A 21309-nucleotide genomic window follows, 5' to 3' on the forward strand; every position below is an offset into this window, starting at 1 on the left:
CTCTCATTGATCCAGTTTGACAAACCCAGATGTAATGATATCCTTTAACTTAAAGTATCTTGCTCGTTTTTTCAATTCCGGCCTCTTAAGTGCTGTCAGTCAATGTGAGGACTGTAGGTAATCTGTGTTAAAGGGCCTCATAAGAGGCAACAAACTGCCCGATCAATGGCAGTGCTGTGAGGGAATAGACCTCCACACAGCACCATTGATCACATTTCCTGTTAAGTACAGAAAAGTAAATTGGAGATGATGTGCAGGTTTGTCGCAGGATATTGCTTTCAATAACAGGTTACAGCAGACACTTAACATAGGAGGGGCGACCTTTTGATTCTAGCAGCTTCTGGGATTAAAACAGTGTCCTGATATTTGGATATTCTAGTCTGTATAAACCTGAAATGTATGTTTGTTCAAACATTTTTAGCCACAAAGGCATCAAAACCTCCTCAATGATAAATCAACTTCAAATATGAGCATCCTCACGTCAGCTCTAATACATTTTTATTAAACCGTAGCAGTATTTACAATGTACAATCACTGAATGATTCCATGACACATTTAAAAGTGCTTTTTTTAAAAGTGAATTATTAGTTCTGAATAAATAAGAGTTTCCATTTTCTGACAACAACACCACAACAAACAACAGTTAAGCTACAGATGTGCTTATCACGACACATAAAAAATGCTGAGGTTTTACTGTAACACTGCCACAAACACTCTGTTTTTCTTCATCGTTCAAAGCTCGTTTTGCAGCAGCACATTTAAGATACCATGCATGGGCGGGTAAACAAAAGGAAAGACAATCCTGACCTGATGCAATGTTTTGTGTCCCATCAAAAGAGGAAAATTAAATAAGTGGTTGTCTTCTCTGCATCAGAAAAACAAAACTCGTCCCATCACGTCCCGGGTAAATTCCTCCAGCCGCCACAGTCTGCTGTCTTTAAAGAGGAGTCCAGTGAAGAAATCCAACTTTGATTTGAAACAGAGACATCCAGGCCGCCGCCGCCTGCCGAGGATTAAACTCCCACTCACAGCAGATTACTGCCAGGGCGTCCCACGGGATTTTAATTTCACAACATCACAGAGCGGTGACCAGGGGAAGAGACGATGCAGGGGGGTCAGCGGCTGATGGGGAGCTGGGGTAACGAGAGGGACGGATGGGTCAGGTGGCTCGGAGCGGCGAGCACAGAGAAGGGATGAGCTGAGGGACAGCAAGAAAAGGAGTAATTAAGATAAAAAAATGAATTAAATAAATTGGAGAAGCAACAGAGGAGGAGTTCGAAGTGTTTTGGTAGAAAATTTTCTTGATATGAGCCACATTCACCAGGCAAGTCCCTAGAAATTTCTTCTTCAGATGTTAGAGAAAGAGAAAAATGGCTCTTGAATTTCTTGATAAGAGGAAAAAATTCTCTTTTTTTTTAGTTTTTACATTTTTCCTACCTTGATAGCACATTGTTTTTATATTTACAGGCAAATGAGGTGTCATTTTTTGTCTTTTGATAATCTTGACTAACCAAAAAAAGACAGATTTCAGTTTTTGCATCCCTCAGAGTTTCAAAGAAGCAAAAGGTATAAAACTGAGGTCAACCAACATAACAGATTTTCCCTGCAATAGTTTATTCTTATGTTTGGACCATTTTTATATTTATACTCAAGTGCTTACATTTTATATTGTGTTATTTTTCTAATATCACCTTAAAAAATTCTTCTAGTATTTATTTATCTTTTTATTTTCATTTTTATTTATTTATTTATTCATTCATTTTTTTCATTTATTATTTTTTAAAATTATTATTATTTTTTAAATAATCCATTTTAAAAAATAATTAATTTTTATTTATTTATCTATGTGTTTATTTATTTATTTTTATATTTTTTTTATTTCTTTATTTAGACTAGATAAAATTTGCAGCCTATTGTAACAGTTAGTCTTACTTGACCTACATACACAGGGTGCAGGCAGTTTTCAGATTAATGACATAATGAAACAAGGTTAAAAAAAAATAATTAAAAAAATGAATATTGGAAATTGGAATTATTCTTTTTCAATATATCTTATTCACAGTGTTAAGGAGGTCAAAGTACCAAAGTCTAACTGATGCAGTATTTCAAACACTAAATAAAGAGTATCAAGATGATTTAGGTTATCATAGAAATGATAACTTTGATTGTAATTTTACCTTATTCACCATATATTTTGACAAACAGTTTATCATAGCATATCTTAAATGTTTGTAAATGAATTCATGTTGAAAATAATTGAATTGTGAAGCATCATGACTTGAAGGATGTCCCTGACACTCACTGTCCAGGTATCCGTGCAGAGCGAGGAGATGGGGTCTGTCTGGGCTGCTGAACGGCGAGTAGTGGATGTCGTCTGGCAGCGATGGCGGCATCCTGGAGAGCGGAGCGCTGTGAGGGAAGCCGCTCGGAGGAGGCTGCTTTTTGTGCCGCGCTCGGCAGTTCTGAAACCAAACCTGCGGGAGACGCCACAGAGGAGGTGAGCAGGCAGGAGACAACAAACGCTTCAGACATCACAGTCTGGGCGTTATCTGAACACCAAACCTTTTCTGTTTGTCTTTAAGCTGAGTGACTCTGGCTGTGCTGATCTTCTTATTCCAGCTCTGTGACTTTCAGAGATTCAGATATGGATGCTTAACATCTCTGAGATCATTTCTGTGTCAGAATAACTCAAACAATTTCAGGGGCAGATATCATATTTAAACTACTTTTTTTTTTTACACCTTTTTAACTTGTTAGTTTACGAATCCAAGATTTTTGTGCACCAAGTGTAACATTTGTATGAAACATTTTTAAGATATGTGCTTTCATGAAGCACATGATGAACACAACTGGAAAAATTTGGCCATAAATCTACAAAACTGATGACTATACAAATATTTAATGTGAAACATTTCATTTCTGAAATTGGGGAAACGTGAAACATTCTGAAAATGTAAGTACATTTTCCTTATTACACATGCGGTGCTTTACAGTTTTAAATCCTTAGAGAGTAATCTGAATCTTTGCTTTCTGTATCCTCATTTTTTATCTGTCAGGGAGCTCTTAATTCTGTATGACTTTGGTTTGTTTGTTGTCAACACTTTGTCAGGTCTCCTTTGGAAAATAGGTCACTGATCACAAAAAGATTAAACTGGGTAAATAAAGGGATACAAGAAAATAAGAGGATTAAAATGCAGGAACTTAACTTATTTGATGATTTACAAAGATTTAAGGAAAACACAATGGGTATAAAATAAGAAGAAAAATGCAGATTCCTAGACTTGTGTGATACTACTTTTCTCTTTTTCACTCAATCAAATTATATTTTTTTAATCTCATTTCAGGTGGTTTCATCGCTCCAATCCAACACCATATAGATTCTGCTAAACACAGACACTGAGGTCAGAGTTCAGGTCAGGGGTCCTCAGACCCCCTGCTATGGGAGTTAACGAACAGGCCAATCAAAAGAAAAACCAGACAAAAACGAACGGATAAAAGGCCGCAGATACTTAATTTAGCTCATTGGGGGATACTTACACCACCTGCACTGCAAAAAACTAAAACTTTATCAAGTGTTTTTGTCTTATTTTCAGTAGAAAATGTCTTTTTAGACTTAATATGAGACACATTCACCTGACCAGTCCAGAAAAATCTCTTATTTCAATTTATTTAAAGGAAAAATGAGGTCTGAATTGCTTTTAACAAGTAAAAAGAAAAACTAGAGTTACGTCTAGATATAAGTACTTTTTCTTGTTCTATTGGCAGATTTTTTTTTTACCTGTTACAAGCAATTCAGACCTCATTTTAGTCTTTAAATAACTTGAAACAAGACATTTTTCTGGACTGGTCAGGTGAATGTGGCTCATATTCAGTCTAAAAAGACATTTTCAATCAAAAATAAAACAAAAACACTTGATAAGATTTCAGTTTTTTGCAGTGTGTGTGCACATATTGCAGTGCTCCCTCTGGTACCAAAGGTAGCCCCTGTTATAGCGCACTTTGCCTAGTGGTCTGGGTCAGGGGTTCTGAAACATTTTTAGACCATGGATACTTTTCAGGTCAGACATTTTTCCAACCACCCCCTCTTTATTGGAACAATGCAGCCAAAGCAGCAGAAGCATAAGGCGAGATCTTTCAGCTTTAAAGTCTGACGTTTGGGTTGTTTTATTTCACCTAAAGGTGAGGTGACATACCACATATGTTTACACGGGGCATGAAAATCAATCAAAGCATTTTAATAAATATTAAATCGAATCAAATTGCAACCTAAAGAATTGAAATAGAATCGAATCAAACCGTGAGGTTCTTAGAAATACCCAGCCCTAATTGTTAGCTTAATTCTTTGTAATAACGTACTATGTAGTATGTTGCAACGATAGAATTAGGCTAAATTTATACTTTCCAAGTAATTCATTTTGTAAACTTTGAGGAAATGTTACCTCCGAGGCAGTGGTGTGAACAGTTGTTGAAAAGCACTCTGAAGTGACCTCTCAGGAGCCAAAACGTGTGTGAAAGTGCCCTCCTGGATGGCAAAACCCACATTATACATACCTTTTTTCCTTCTTTTTGCCCCTGCCCTTTAAAAAGTCTGTGCACGCCACTTCACCAAGGGTTTTTTTGTTTTTAGGGTGTTTTTTTTCCTTGTGAGAATTGATCTCATGGTGAAAAACTAAATTGAACAGAAGCATCAGAAAACAATCTGATTTTATTGGTGTAAGAGATTCCAGTTTGTTGATATACTTTTACAAGCATTTCTGAAATTATTCTGCAGACCCCCTGGCTTTGGTTCGTAGACCCCTGGGGGTCCTACACTGTAAAAACTGACATAGTATTGAGTGTTTTTGTCTTATTTTCAGTAGAAAATGTCTTTTTAGACTTTGTATGAGCTACATTCACCTGACCAGTCCAGGAAACGTCTTGTTTCCAGTTATTTAAAGACAAAAATGAGGTCTGAATTGCTTGTAACTAGTAAAAACAATTGCCAATGGAACAAGAGAAAACTTTCTTGTATTGAGACTTTTTTCTAGTTTCAAGTATTTTTTTTTGTTTTATCAGCAGTTTTTTTTTACTTGTTACAAGCATTTTATACCTCATTTTGTCTTTAAATAACTTGAAATAAGAGATTTTTCTGGACTGACCAATTGAATGTGGCCAACTTTTAGTATAGAAAGACAATTTTCACTTACAGTAAGACAAAAACACTTGATAAGTTTTAAGTTTTTTTTGCGGTGTGTGACCCCACTTTGAGAAACACTGCTCCAGGTTGCACTGCATGAGGTTTGCTCATGCAGTGCATGGTTTGAATTCAGCCTGTGGCCTCTATCCCACATATCAGTCCCTACTCTCAACTAGAAAAAACATTTATTGGTTATATTTTTACAATCATGGATAAAAAATAAAATTTTAAAAATATTTTTATGTTTGAGGCATTTCACAACCCTCAGGGAGTCCCGAATCTTTACTTTGGGAGAGAAAAGGACCAAGCTCGTTGATGTGACAGAGAGATACTCTGATCACTTTAACGCTGCCTCACTGAGTCTGATGTTTGTGTGTGAAACCTACAATCAAACTGTCCAGCTCTGAGCACAAAACAGCTGACATGTCAGAGTTTCATTACAGAGTTCAAGTTAAAATCGATCAAAGCCGTTCATCAGAGAATTAGGTCTCAGGAATTTAAAAAAATCCTCTAAATCAGGCAGTTTTAGGGAGAAAATGTGGCCGATAACATTTAATTTCAAAGGGAAAGATGCACGAACGCAACATGTGTTCTTCATGGATTATTCTAATGAACCCTGGAAGAAATTATCCAGATTTAGATCCAAATTTTCCCTCAGGAATCAGGCTCCAAAAACTAAAAATAAAGCTGACTCTGTTTTTGGAAGCTTAAGAGATCCTTAAATCAAATCAGTATGTCTGTTTCTGCAAACCCTAATCAGCTCATCCTGAAAGTGATCATCCACTTTCAGATTGTTAAATTAAAAACGATGGCTGAACTTTAAAATTGAAGGTGTGATGTCCTTCCTCCTCCTCCTCCTCCTCCTCCTCCTCCTCCTCATACCTGTATGACTCTCCTGCTCAGTCCCGTCATCTCCGCCAGCTTCTGCAGCGTCTGAGCGTCAGGGTTGTTGTCTTGAGCGAACTGATTCTGCATCACCTGAACACACACACCAACAGAAGCTGTGAAGTTAACAGGTAACACACACACACACACACACACACACACACACACACACACACACACACACACACACACACACACACACACACGACAGAACTGTGTTTACCTGCAGCTGCTCAGCGGTGAAAGACGTCCGTGCCCTCTTTGCAGGTTTTGGTTGGCAGTCCTGGTCGGAGGGCAGCGCCCCCTCCAGAGTGAGTCCTGTCCCTTTAAGAGAGAGCACGATAACAGCCGTTATTACACTGTGAAGCTTCTGGTTCGGTCTGTGTCAGAAAATTGAACATTTATCCAAACAATCCCTGCAGCAAGATTAAAACGTTTTCTTGCCAACAACCGCAGAGTATTTTTTATCTCAGTGGGCAAAGTTTCCTCAGTGACAGCGCTGCAGAAAATCAGACTCCTGCTGATACGATCAAAATCACAACACAGGAAATAAGTTTAGTTTGAATTTGGAGAGAAATAAACCATAGCAGGCCTCTGCTTCTGTTTCTAGCAAAGGATTCTGGCACAACTTCACTGTCTTCCAGGAGGAAGACGGAGTCCAAAAAGGGTCAAAACTCCTCCAGTGTTGTGCTAAAACCCTGATGAAGGCTACAAGGACAAACCTGTTGGTGTGAAAAAGTTGCTTTCTTTGCTGCAAGAGTTGCTGGAGTTTGGACCCGAAGCACAAACACTTTAACTTTGTATTTAAGTAAAGTTTAAGTATCTGTGCTTCATCCGAGAATCTAGTTTTAGTTTAACCTCCTAAATTTAAATGCAAATCATAGTTGTAACACAATTTATGGATTATTTATCCATTTTTTTCCATTGTGCATTCATCGCTTTCCCAACATTAGCTCATTTACAGCATGAATGGATGGATTTTTTTCAAAGGATAGAAGTTTACACTGTAAAATACTGTAATCTTATCAAGTTTTTTTGTCTTGTTTTCAGTAGAAAATTTATTTTTGGACTTAATATGAGCCACATTCACCTGACCAGTCCTGAAAATGTCTTATTTCAAGTTATTTACAGACTAAAATGAGGTCTGAATTGCTCGTAACAGGAAAAAAAGTCTGCCAAAAAGTTACTTGAATTAAGACAGTATTCTAGTTTCAAGTAAATTTTTTCTTGTTCCACTCATTACAAGCAACTCAGACCTCATTTTTGTCTTTAAATAACTTGGAAAAAAGACATTTTTCTGGGCTGATGAGTTGAATGTGGCTCATATCAAGTATAAAAAGACGATTTTTACTCAAATTGAGACAAAATTATATGATAAGATTTCAGTTTTTGCAGTGTAGGAGCATCCCTGATATGATAGGAGTAGGATAAAGCACAGAAACAGACTGAGGAAATCACTTTCTATCACTGTATATGAGCTAATAGTGTTACACGTGGATTAGGATCGAATTCTGTAAGTTTTGCTATTAATAACAGAATCCATTGTATAAAGTAAGTGTGAATAAATGCACTCAGCTTTTATAAGTAGCTTTTAAAAATCATCGCTCGCAGCACTTTAGCATCCGTTAGCCTCATCATACCCACCTATAAAAGCTCTTAAGATCCAGTATTTAACAACTGTGTCAAAACTAAAATCCTCCAGAACTCAAGACTCAAGTGTTTGATGTTTTACTGCATCCAAAATCTGACAAAATGTTCCTTTTAGAGACAGACCGATATGGATTTTTCCAGGGCAATACTGATACCGATTATTTGTAGTCAAGGAGGCCGATAACCGATATTTGAAGTCGATATTAATTTTCAGTCAAAGTGAAAATATTGGTGTGAAAATTTTGAACAATACAAACTCCAACACTTAACTTCATTCAAAAAGCTTTAAGCATGAGTTTATCAAACAGCTCCCAGGCTTAGCAGCATGTTTTATTAAGTTAAATGGAAATGTAAAAAAATAAACAGCTAAAGTTTTCTACAGTAAATAAAGTTTTTCAAAGTTTAAATGTAACTGCAATAACTGTAATAACTGCACTGCTGATTGGCTGTTCCCCAAGCCATGGCTCTGCTTGTAACCAATCACATGGTGCTGTGGGTGGGACAGTGCTGGGGACTGAGTAGTGACTGCATCAGAGCTGCAACAACGCAGTTTTAAATTTGTTTCTTATCGGCCGTCAGATTTTTAAAAAGGCTGACGCCGATATGCCTCAAAATGCCAAATATCGGCCCCGATAATCAGCCTGCCCTATAATCAGTCTATCCCTAGTTCCTTTGATTTTATATTTAACTGGAATGCTTCAATCTGACTGTTTAAGCCCTTAACTGATATAGGTTTTAATTCAACATTGTCTATTCCTTTATATTTAAATATGAGAGTGAGAATTATGTTTCTGTAACAAACTTTCCTCCTTTTGTTTAACCAAAAATAAATGAAAATTTGATTTAAAGTGACTGTATTATTAATATTTCATGGGATTATTTTATAAATGTGTGGTGAGTTAATCTCCAAACAAACTCCAAACCTCATCAGTGTCAGAGTTGTTCTTGAAACAAGTCCTCCTTCACTATGTTTTAACGCTGCGGAGCAAAAATTCAAAGTAGGACTGACGTTGATGGAGCAGGAGGGCAGAAACAGATCGTGTCTTTGTCACTGATGTCCAGTCAAACTTTTGCCTATCTCAGCTGTCATTGGGGTTCAAACCTGAACAGGACACCAGCCTATCACAGAGCTAACATGAAGACGCACTCACACCTGTTTTCAGACTGTGGGAGTAAACTGAAGTGCCCTCATGCACAGGGAGAACATGCAGACTTCACACAGAAAGACTCCTGCAGCCCTTAACATGAAATATCTCTCATTTTCTCCTCCAGGTTGGAATAAAAACTCCTTTGGATGCACCACAGTGAGAAAACTCTAAACCTCAGAGTTACCGTTCTCCGCAGCTCGCCGCAGGTTGTCCAGCATGATGTCGTAGTGGCTGCGGCAGAGCACCCTGCCCTCCACCAGGCCGAACTCCTCCCCGGTGGACAGCTGCCTCTTACAGGAGAAACAGGCGAAGCACGCCAGGTGGTACACGCTGCCCCGAGCCCGCCTCACCCAGTCGCTGGCGAACACCTGCCGTCCGCACTGAGCGCACTTAGTGCCGAACCTACTGTGAGGATGAGAAAACAGGAGGGTGATGTCCAGATCCTGTGAAGAATACTCGTGGAGCCTTCACCTAAACCTGCTTAAATTTATTTATCCTAACACATTATGGCAACAGAGCATCTCTCAAAACTTTTAAACAGCAGAAAATGTCATATTTGTGTATTTTTGTATGAAAACAGAGCACATGGTTGTTATTTTGAGTCGAGTTTTCTCTCTGCAGAAGGAAACTGCAGATTTTGAACACCTTAGATATCTACAAAGCCTGAAAATGTCACTATTTCTGCTTTATTTAAACCCTTTATCTTTTATTCTCAATCCTTGGTGTGTATTTATCAATATTGTCTCTTTTGAGAATATTTAATTACACATGACATGAGAATAACAACTGTCCCCTTGGTAGTCTGCAGCCTGTTAGGACAAACCCAGGGCACATCACACTAATGTCCTCATGTTAGCTGTAGTGTGCCCTGATCGTTGACTGACAGAGACTTACTTTTCATATCTGTTTTTTTTTCTCAGTCAGAGCATCTTCCAACTGTCTGCTACATCAGAAAGTTCTCTAGTTTAGTTTGTAAACCCTAAAATGTGATTGTATAAAACTTAAATTTGAGAAAATTAGCTTTAGATGTAGCTATTTTAATGAAGGCAGCTTATTCACTCACGATTTTTTTCTGTATTTAAACATGACAGACTAGACAAAAATAACCTTGGATATTGTGTCTCTCTGAAGAATTAAAAAATATTACAATAAAGTAGGCCTAATTTTAAAAATTAAACGAAGCGGACCATGATGTACCTGTGAACCAATCGCTGACGCACAGCGTGACGTACACGGAAGTAATCATGTGTTCTTAACTGATGGGATCTTGCTAACATGTCGCTTTTCTGACAGTCTGGTCGGTTTAAACTCAAAGAAAAACACTAGATGAACTTGCTTTGTCGGATTCTAATGGAGATATCTTGTTCCGTCAAAACCCACCATGGTCTCAGAAAAAAAGCGAAAATCATCGAGCAGGTACGACACAGAGAAAGATTAATTTAAATGTATTTTAAATCATGTTAGACGACATACAGTACGCTTAAATGTAACAAAAGTCATCCAGAATTTGTTTTAGTTTTTATTTCAGTCGATTAACTGTGAATCATCCGGTTTGTGGAGAATAAGGAGGCCTTCTGTTTGGAGTGATGCAGATTTCCTGCTTGACTTCTCATAATTATTTGTAAAAAAGATTACAAAAAAATAATTTTGTAGGAAAAGGGAAAAGTGAACACCAGATTTTATTGCTAGATAAATTAAAGAATAAAAAATATTAAATTGGGTTTTCAAGGACCATATAGAATCTGTCATTTTAGTTGCGCAGGCGCAGATCGACGTGCATGTTTTCTAAGACTTATTTTCTATTTTCCTGTTTGTTTGTTTTTTCACAAAGTTATAACTCCCGTCACATTTTAAGAAAATAATTTCATTGAATGACTAAATGTCGAAATAAAAAGGATATTGTGACAGTTTGGTTGCAGTTTTGTTCGAGAACAAAATAGATTTTAACAAAATAAAAGACACAATATGAGAGCTATAGGCTATTTGAATAATTAAAAGAAGCATATGATAATACAATTAATTCAATTTTTTCGTTATTTTTTTTCGGGAATCGAAATTTTAAAACTCAAACCACAGCCTCATTCAGGCCTGACCTGCGAGACACATATTTTATTTTGAAATGATCATGTTTTCAATGGCCTACATTCGCTGCAGTAAAGATAAAATATAAACAAGTTAAATAAAACTACTTTCTCATGTCGATCAAATTATCCCAGGGAATAAAAGAACAAAAAAATTAGATAAATAAATCTCGTGCTCTTACCTGAAATAATCCAGTTTGCAGAAGATTTCTTTGTTTTTGACGTAGCAGCTGTTGTGTTGACGCAGAGACGCTCTGCACACTGAACACTCCAAACAGCCCAGGTGCCAGTTCAGGTTGTTCACCTGCACATGGAAATAAATCCACTGATTAATGCCCGTCTTCAAGTGATCGTGACTATCACATGGGTTCCTTTTTGTATTTTTTTTCTTTATAATAAAAAAGCTACAATGAAATAAAAAAAATCCGTGCGTCACAAAATCCTCATATTTATTTTGCGTTTTTCTCTCCAAACTCTTTTGTGGACTAATGCACAATTAAACGTCCAGAAAATAAAGATTAAATTTAAAACATAAAGATAATACCTGTAAAAGCTCGATCTGATTCTTTTGAGATGGTAAGCGTGTCTCATGTTTCCTCACCTTGAGCAGGTAGCGGTCGTGGATCTCCAGGCCGCAGCTCGCACACTGGTTCTTGGCCGCCGGAGGAGAGCAGAGGCAGGCGGCCTCCGACGGACTGCACTCCCCGGACTCCTTCTTCACCTCCGACTTAGACTGGGTCAGAGAAGACGGATTAATATCAGAGGAGGAAGTGAGTGTAGCCGCTTTTTATGGATTTATTCTGTTTGGTTTTAAAGATTTGAGCTGTGAAAAATATAATCCGTGAACGATGGTGAACACATGTGGATCAGATCCTGGAAAAAGGAGGCTACGAAAATCTTAAATAGAATAAAAGATACATTTTCCTGCATTTTATTGCATGAAGTTTTTACCTTTTTTTTAGATATTTTTGAAACGTTTGTGTTTATTTTGAACACACGGGATACTCTGAGTTAACAAAGTCTAAGAGATCTGCTTTAATCTGCGTTTTAAAGGACGATTAATTAGATTTTAAAGCTTTCGCCCTCGACAGCATCCCCGATCATGACCGCACAGCCTTTAGGTGCAGTCCGACCAAACTTGCGCCAAATCCAGAGCCCTGCGATGCGTCATTACGCTCGAACAAAGTTTACGAAAAGAGCAACAGGAGTCAAAAACGAAACCTTAAAAAGATTAAAAATAAAAGAAATCAGAAGGTTGCAGAACAAACTGGTCCAGATGTTAGTGACTCACCATTTTCGGCTCTTGAACGCTGCCTATTTGGAGAGAAGATGGAGCTCGCGCTGTGCATTACGCATCTCTGCCCCAGCCCACACTATATCCGGTCCAAAACAACGAAGAACAGTTTCTCCTGCATTTAAACCCTGGCAACAAAAGACATTTTGATGCAATTAGAAGAAAAAAACCCTATATGTGATCGATCATCCTCCTTGCGCGCACCGGGAGGCTGTATTCCCATGCAATCAAACGCAGTGAAAAGAAAGGATGGCACTATATCTGCAATTAGCGCTGGATTGAAACGCTGCGCCTGATAAGTGGCAACACGAGTGTCAATTTCATCTGGCAATCAAAAATAAGAAAAAAGAGAGGGGGAAAAAAACTCAGAATCGAGCCACCAAGCTAAGAGAGAAAAGGCGGCGCATCCTAATTTCAATAGCTGTATAATCGAAAATCGAAAAATCTCCAAAGTGAAGAGGCTCAATTGGAGATCGCTCTATTCACAACAGACAATGCGCAGAAACTGCAGCTGATCTCGAGGCATAAAGGAGCTTGATTGTCTCGTGCTCATGATGGACCCATTTAAGCACTTGAGGCTCCCCTGTGTGATTACAGCTGCATTCACAAAGTGCCAAAAAATCTGCGTTTGGGTGGCAATCCGGAGTCCGTGTTGTCCTTCAGCGCGTCGAAATTAACAGGAATGCAGCATTATGTTAATTACCAGCTACGGGATAAATATTGGAAGCTGAGAGGTGTCCTATAAGAATGAAAAACATATACTTCATACATGGAGACCCTCCCCAAAGCTGCCAAACCATCGTCCAGGAAAAGTTGTCCCAAAACATCACCGGAGAAAAATCCAAACAATCCCGTCAAACATGGTTCAGTACGCAAGATGTCTTCTTCCTCTTCACCCAGATAATCCAACTTTATTAACTTTCTGTGATCAAATGTGGTGGCACCTCCCAGACCCGGGGCTGCTGTGTGCTGCTTCTCTCCGCCTCAACTCAGAGTTTACTCCCAGTTCAGTCAGACAGGATGTGATGCTGCAGAGACCTGCACCAGGTCAGGAGGCGCACAGGGATAATGCATGGTGGCACTTTATGCACAGAAGAAAAATAATCACTTTTCTGTGTCTGATTTGGTGTTAGTTGCAGGTTTGAACGATAATTTGTTTCCTGACAGTGTTGAAAATGATGATGATCCAGTTCATATTTCATATTCCAGATCTTAGTATCCAGAATATCACTAGGATCTGGATCGTACTTTAACATCTGTCAGAAATTATGGAGACCTTGTCTTGTATTGTTTTGCAAAGCAATCCGACCATTTATGGTGGAGTTATAAACACATATGGTGAAAACCTTTTATTGAAGATCTATTTTTAATTCACTCCATCATTTCATTAAAATCATCTTCATTGTCAATAGAGGTCGACCGATATGGGTTTTTTGGGGGCCGATGCTGATGCCGATGCTTTCCAAATTTGGGCAGCCGATGCCGATATGCATAGCCGATTTTTCCAATTTGATATTCAGGCCGATTGTTAAATAAATATATATTTATCACATTTTTGTGAAACGCAGCAATTTCTGAGCAACTAAAAGAAATCTATTACAACAAGTCGTGTCCAGTCCTCTGAACATTTATTCAGCTTTCAAAACAATGAAATATTTTGTCTGAGTAAACACACAATGTAACAAGCAGTAGTAAACATTCACACTCTTCTTAAAATGTCAAAAAAGAAATTTAAACTTATTAATATAATTTGAACAAAAGTATGTAATGTATCCAAGTGGTTCCACAAGTTTGAGGTGCTCATCTTTTTTGTGCCTGATCAAAAATTGCGTCATTTGATACAACGGATCAAAAATCTGCTTTTTAAAAGAAAATACAGCCGATGGCCGATAGAGACAAATGTCCAAATATCGATATATCGGCCGGCCGATATATCGGTCTACCTCTAATTGTCAACTAGGGATGCATCATATATCGGTAACAATATCAGTATCGGCCGATATTTACTCATTGGCTGCCAGCATTTTCAGAGCATCTTGTCTAAACACCAAAACTACACTGCAAAAACTGAAATCTTAACAAGTGTTTTTGTCTTATTTTCAGTAGAAAATTCCTTTTCAGACTCAATATGAGCCAAATTCACATGACCAATCCAGAAAAATGTCTTGTTTAAAGTTATTCAAGGACAGAAATGAGGTCTGAATTGCTCGTAACCAGTAAAAAAATCTGCCAATGGAACAAGAGAAAAGTTACTTGTATTCACACATTGTTCTAGTCTCAAGGAAATTTTCAAGCAATTTTTTTCTTGTTCCATTGGCAGATTTTTTTTACTGGTTACAAGCGATTCAAACCTCATTTTTGTACTCTGATAACTTGAAACAAGACATTTTTCTGGATTGATAAGTTGAAAGTGGCTCATATTGAGTCTAATAAGACAATTTTTACTTTAAAAAAGACAAAAACACTTGATAAGATTTCAGTTTTTTGCAGTGTATCGAAGAAGAGTGGAATCTCTTCTTTTATGTCTCTCTTCCTGTTTTTGATCCAAAAACAGACAAAACATACTTTTTTTAATCACGCTCATCTCAGGTGCTCCATCTTTTCGTCCTTTCCATGATCTCCGTCATCTTTTCGCACGATCACACCACTTTTTCTCTCTGAACTACCGCTACACATCATCTGTGTCGAGATTGTTTTTATTTATTTTTTTTTACCAATGTTGATATCAGTGAACATTGGTTATAGGACATAACAGCAATATTGATACTAGATATTGTTTTTCATGCATCCCTATTGTCAACTTAATTTGAATAATTTTTAAGATTAACAATCAGATACTTCTGGGCAACTAAACTGCAAAAAAATGAAATCTTATCAAGTCGTTTTGTCTTAATTTAGGTAAAAATGGTCTTGCCACATTCAACTTATCAGTTCAGGAAAATGTCTTGTTTCAAGTTATTTAAAGACAAAAATGAGGTCTGAATTGCTTGTAACAAGTAAAAAAAATCTACCAATGGAACAAAGAAATTTGCTCAAAAATTTCGTTAAAACTAGAATAATATTTTCAACACAATTTTCTCTTGTTCCATTGGCAGATTTTTTTTTTAACTTGTTACAAGCAATTCAGACCTCATTTTGTTTTTAAATATCTTGAAGTAAGACATTTTTCTAGACTGGTCAGATGAATGTGGCTCAAATTTTTTCAGTGTAAGTACACTGTAAACAACTGAAATCAAAGCAAGTGTTGGTGTCTTATTTTTAGTAAAAAAAAAAAAGATAGTCTTTTAGATTTAATATGAGCCATATTAAATTTTTATCTGACTGGCCCATAAAAACGTGTTATTGTACGATACGAAAAGATACAAATGATGCCTGAACCTAAATCAAAGGGCAGGTCAGACAGATACTGAAGCTATGCTGGATTTGATTCCTACCGACAACGCCAAAATAACCAAAAGCTGCTTAAATGACATTGATATTGTTGTGCTTGCTTGGCCTGCAAACTTGTCAAGTTTCACATATGGTGAGAACAGTCCTATCTCACAATGACAAAGAATCATTTTAAAAAAAATCCCGGATCCAGACGGTGATCCGGATCACCTCCAAAATTTAATCACTTCTTCGTTATCCCATTTTGAAGATTTCCTGAAAATTTCATCAAGATCCTTTTGTTAGTTTTTGAGTTATGTTGTTCACAGACAAACAAACTCTCCCAAAACGTAACTTCCAAGGCAGAGGTCATTAAAAATAGATATTCAATAAAAGGTTTTTTTTTTACAAACTGGGAAGTAAATGCTCTGTAAAGTGATTGTAGTTCATAAAAGAGGATAAAATCAACCGTCTTTGGTCCGTCTGATTGAACACGAGAAGTTTAAAAGTGAATCAAATGTGTAAAAAATGACAATATCTCAGATAATGTTTATGTACAGAACGTGGAGTGACACAAAGTAGGTTTAATCTTAAGCTTTACATCCCCTTTACTGGGATCCTTTAACTCACAGAGGGAGCAAAGTGACTCAAAGTGACTCAAAGTGAAGGTTTCCATGAAATCAATGACACTCTAATCCTCATTGATCACTTAAAAAGCGTCTCTCACAGCAGACTAACGTCGTCCCAGCCTCTTCGTATTGTGGGAGTGTAACACACTTCAGCAGCTCTGTGCATTAACGGTGATTACTGAATGCTGAGAGGTCAGCTGAGAGTGAGCTGGGCATGAAGTGGGACGACTTACAGGAGGGAAGAGTGTTATTTTACCTCCATTATCATTTTTCACTGAAGCTGTGGCAAAGAAAATGCTCTAGACTGAACTGCTGGGGCTTTTTTTTTGACCAGTGACAGCTTGGTGTGGTGAAGCTGGAGGTGAATTTTGTTTTTTGATCCAAAAACTGTTTTTATGAAACCAAACCTCACCTGTCCCTCAGGTGTCTCTTGATACCAGATGATCAGTGGTCAGTTTTCTGCAGTGTTACATGCTGCGTAAACATCAGCAAACTCTGCTTCTGACCAAGGAACATGTTCTCCATTAGGGGGCGATATGAGGAAACCATGTGAGGATGTTTTATGGCAGGATCAAGATCAGGATTTTGACCTGAAAACAACATTTCTAGCCCCAAACATTTCTTATTTTGCTCCATTTCATAGCTTAAATCCGGTTTTGTGTCCTCTAATGTGATTTTTAAACTCTCACATTTTCACATCCCAATAAATCCGTTCATATAAAGACATCAACTGTAAGAGTTTGGTTTGCTCACCAGATAAAAAATGTAAATGTACACATAATTTAGAACATGATTGATTTCAGTGCCATCATTAATATAGTGTAGGATGAAAGCTGCAGGATACATTAAAATGGACCAACAATGCAAAATGATAAAATGAAATCTTATCAAGTGTTTTTGTCTTATATTCAGCAGGAAATGTCTTTTTAGACTTAATATGAGCCACATTCATTTACATTTTTTTTACATTCTTTTTACTTTTTACAAGAAATTCAGACCTCATTTTTGTCTTTGAATAACTTGAAATAAGACATTTTTCTGGACTAGTCAGTTAGATGTGGCTCATATCGAGTATAATAAGACAATTTTTACCTCAAATAAGACAAAAACACTTGATAAGATTTCAGTTTTCTGCAGTATAGTGACTTTGGACATGCTTGTATATCACACTTGACAGCTCCACAACCATCTTCCAAATTGGTTTGGACTTGAGATGTATTGAGAGTTTAGCGGCCCTTGGCCTCAGTGACACAGCGAGAGTTCGACTGGTGCCAAATCTTCTTTATTTTTTTCCACCGTGAAACTAAAAACACACAAACATCATTTTACATATTTAGAATAAATATTTAAAATTATCATTTATTATTACAGAGTTTAAAAAATCAATCCAACAGTCTCACAATCCTGAATAAATCTGCAAAAAAAAAAAAAAAAAAGGTGTACATTTACGTGACTAAGGCAGGACTCATTCCTTTGGTTATCACTGCGTGTTGATTATGATATACAAACAAATAAGAACAAAAAATAAAGTTGAAACAAATACCGTTAAACAAGACAAAAACAAACCAAGAACAAGAGATTTAATACTACATACTCTTTTCTGAAGATTTCTCATACACAGACACAGGACCAACGCGCTCCTGGCTTCTAATAAAAGTTGGTGTGTGACGACACACCCAGTTTTTATACATGTTCTGGGGCGTGCCACCCACCATGGAGCATGAAAGGCAGAAAAAAAATCATCTTTATTGTCAACTTAATTTAAAACATTTTCAAAATGAATAATCAGAAGCTTCAGGGCGACTACACAGCAAAAAACTCAAATCTTAAGTATTTTTGTCTAAATTTTAGTAAAATTTGTCTTTTTATGATGAGCCACATTCACCTGACCAGTCGAGAAGAATGTCTGGTTTCAACTTATTTGTAGACAAAAATGATAGAAAAAAAATCTGCCAATGGAACAAGAAAAATTTGCTCAAAAATTTGCTTGAAACCAGAATAATGTCTTAATACAATAAACTTTTCTCTTCCTCCATTGGCAACTTTTGTTTACTTGCTACAAGCAATTCAGACCTCATTTTTATCTTTTGGTATCTTGATATAAGACACTTTACCAGACTGGTCAGGTGAAGGTGGCTCATATTGAGTCTAAAAAGACATTTTCTACTGAAAATAAAACAAAAACACTTGATAAGATTTCAGTTTTTGTAGTGTTCACCGTAAAAACTGAAATCAAAGTGTTCGTGTCTAATTTTTAGTTAAAAAAATAGTCTTTTAGATTTAATATGAGCCATTTTCAGCCGAAAAGTCCTAAAAAAGGTCTTAATTCAAGATACTAAAAGATAAAAATGAGGTCTGAACCTAAATCAAAGGGCAGGGCAGACAGATACTGAAGTTTTGCTGGATTTGATTCCTGCCGACAACGCCAGAATAACCAAAAGCTGCTTAAATGACAGTCATACTGCTGTGCTTGCTTGGCCTGCAAACTTGTCGAGTTTCTTGACATAAAAATAATTTCTTAACACATAAACTGAAGAAATATGTCAGAAATGACTTTTTTTTAACCTCTTTTCGAATAATTCAGATTTTTGATGTCTTGAAATAAGACTTGAATTTTGAATTTTCTCGACTTGTCAGGTGAAAGTGGGTTAAATTAAGTTTAATAGGCAATTTCACTTAATATAAGACATTAACACTTGCAGTGTAACAGCTTTTTCAGAGTCAAAAATAAAAGCAGGTATATTTATTCATTTATAAAAAGAACAATTGCTATGGAGAAAATTACAGCAAAGCTACAGGGGAAAACAGAAAGGTTTTATGATAAATGGTCTTCAGTAATTCAAACAATATATGGATTCTAGATACCTCTATAACTTTTTTTTTTTGTCTCTCTCCCTTTTTTTTTTTCTTTTTTTCCCCTTAATTTTAGTTTATGTATGTATTTATTTCCAGGTATTATCTCTTTCATCTTCATTTACTGACATTAGTCTTAAATACACTTGTCCAGAATGGGATGACTACTTAGGTTCATCATGTAATGAAATGAACATTAAGCAGGTTAAACTGAGAACTGTAAGATGAACTTCTCGAAAAAAAAAACAAAAAAAAAACTAAGGAATAATATGGAAAATGTAGAAATGATATTGATTGTCTGTATTATTGCTGTTAAATGTGAAAGCATCTCCTAAATGATATTTGTGTATGTAAATATAGGTGTCAAATAAAAATTAAGTTCCAAAAAAAAAAAAAAAAAAAAAGAACAATTGCAGAATTTCCTCTGTGATTATCTGGCGGCACGAAACGCACCAGATCCTCCTGACAATGCTAATATCTGAGGATGGATCACCTGTTACATCCTGAGCTGCTCTGCCAATGTGTGAATGTCAAAACACCCCGAGTGAGAGTGTGTGTGTGTGTGTGTGTGTGTGTGTGTGTGTGTGTAGCCACTCCGTCCTGTGTCCCTGCCCTTCCTTCAGCTGTCGGTGATACACACAAACAATGAGCCACCAGCACAATAAAAACGGAGCGGACCACATGTTAAAGCCATTAAGACTCATCGAATGAGCCCCAGTGGACAGTTTGATGGCTGGGACGTCAACAGCGTGTGACGTCTGCTCGCTATGGAGGAGCAGAGGGGTTCACACGAGGGCACATCTTATTCAGGCAGCGTCAAGGTGGAGTCCTTCTGTAGGAACTGAGGAACAATACTTGGATAACATACCGGCCTTTATGCATGTGCAACATAAGGAACTTCTGTGACTAACTGTTCGTACAGGAAACATATCCTGACTGAGATTCTGCAGAAATTATTCAGAATAAATCGACTCTATGTTTTTCTGGAGCAGTTCCAGGAGCCCTTGGCCAGATTATCACCTCTTCTGCAACTCATGATAAATCTACTTTAAAGAGGGGGTATTCTGCTTTCCCATATTCAAAGATGTACTTAAAGTAACAATGCTGGATGTTCAGACTGAGCATGTGCAGATTTTCAAACCTCTACATATTTATAATTAAAACACTGTTCTTAAAAATAGCACAAGATCTTCACCAGACTTGCTGAAATGATGTCTATAGCTCCGCCTCTGACAGGCCTCCAGAGGGCTGGCCAATCAGAGGGAAGGGGGTTTGTCTTAAAGAGACAGCAGCTTAAACAAAACATTCCGACAGAGGCTGAAATAAGGTTTTTTTTTTTTGGTTTTTTTTTACTTTAAATCCTTTGAAGATACTACGTAGACACTGGTGGGACAGAATAGAGAAAAAAAACAACACAATACCCCTTCTTTAATACAAAGTATTGCTTCTAAATACAGAATTTTCCTTTCTTTCTTCTGGATCTTGTCGGTGTCCAAAAACACAAGACTATAAATCAAACCAGCCATGGATTTATTTGATCATACACAGGATCCAGGACAAAAAAAATCTTAATACAAGTCATAATTTAGTACCAAAGTTGATCCTACGTCCACCTTAAACAAAGTAATTAATTTGATATATAGAAAAAATGTGACTTTAATGAACTTCTTACCCTTTCATCCTTTTTTTTGGTTCCTCACTCCTCCAACAAATTGTCACAGATTTTCACCGTTCAAATTGTTAAATGTTGAGCATATTCAGGAGAAGCGTACATGTATTTTTCACATTTCTAACCTTTGTACTTTTAAAATCATTTAGCGTTTTTGAGTCCATTAAAATGAATGGAGATGACCCATCCCAATGGAAACCACACAGCTGATGATGTCATAAGGGTTTTCAAACATAGACTTTGAAAAGAATGGACGTCAACTTGCTCGGCTTGAGGTGAATAAGCCCCAAAAACTGCTCCCCCTGGTGGCTGGCTGCAGTATAAGTCAAAAAATCCATCTCTCCAGTCATTCCAGATGGGCTGTGGTCAAACTTTAAAAAGTTAATACACCTGGTAGAAACATTTCTCACGTCTGATTGTTGTGGTGATTTGAAGATATCATTTGGCTGTCTTGTATTACAGTCCTCTTTTTTTCTGAAAAGTTTCCTTTTCATTAGTATAACCATAGACTGTTTATAGAGTGGACAGCGTGGCTTCGCCATTTATCATTGTACG

General features: G+C 37.0%; 2 protein-coding genes across 3 annotated transcripts in view; one reads left to right on the forward strand and one right to left on the reverse strand.

Moving 5' to 3' along the window:
* Window positions 1–570: 570 nt before the first annotated feature.
* lhx6b (LIM homeobox 6b) lies at window positions 571–13117 on the reverse strand. Of its 2 annotated transcripts, none has more exons than XM_074670038.1 (9): window positions 13004–13117; window positions 12232–12362; window positions 11542–11673; window positions 11123–11244; window positions 9044–9261; window positions 6285–6385; window positions 6059–6154; window positions 2303–2474; window positions 571–1198 (listed from the first exon to the last, which is right to left on the reverse strand). In XM_074670038.1, the coding sequence occupies exons 2-9, from the start codon at window positions 12232–12234 to the stop codon at window positions 1116–1118; spliced, it is 927 nt and encodes a 308-aa protein (XP_074526139.1). In that variant the 5' UTR covers window positions 12235–12362; window positions 13004–13117; the 3' UTR covers window positions 571–1115. The 2 variants fall into 2 exon arrangements, with proteins under 2 accessions (XP_074526139.1, XP_074526138.1); XM_074670037.1 differs by having other exon boundaries at window positions 9044–9264.
* The window catches only part of ptgs1 (prostaglandin-endoperoxide synthase 1), a 38074-nt gene continuing 28340 nt past the window's right edge, over window positions 11576–21309 (forward strand). Inside the window, exon 1 of the mRNA XM_074670035.1 lies at window positions 11576–11710. The gene's annotated coding sequence lies outside the window, so the exon portion shown is untranslated. The remainder of the gene's footprint in view (window positions 11711–21309) is intronic.

The sequence above is a fragment of the Halichoeres trimaculatus genome, unplaced genomic scaffold, assembly GCF_033239565.1.
Source record: "Halichoeres trimaculatus isolate MK-OKI-2021-1 unplaced genomic scaffold, fHalTri1.1 fHalTri1_scaffold_5, whole genome shotgun sequence".
Taxonomy (NCBI): domain Eukaryota; kingdom Metazoa; phylum Chordata; class Actinopteri; order Labriformes; family Labridae; genus Halichoeres; species Halichoeres trimaculatus.

What these genes read in the sequence shown, in the direction of transcription:
- lhx6b (XM_074670037.1), bottom strand. An exon ending in TGAGCAGGAGAGTCATACAG is followed by an intron (nt 2,475 to 6,058) that starts GTATGAGGAGGA and finishes CGTCTCCCGCAG; the next exon opens with GTTTGGTTTCAGAACTGCCG. An exon ending in TCTGCACGGATACCTGGACA is followed by an intron (nt 1,199 to 2,302) that starts GTGAGTGTCAGG and finishes GCTGTCCCTCAG; the next exon opens with CTCATCCCTTCTCTGTGCTC.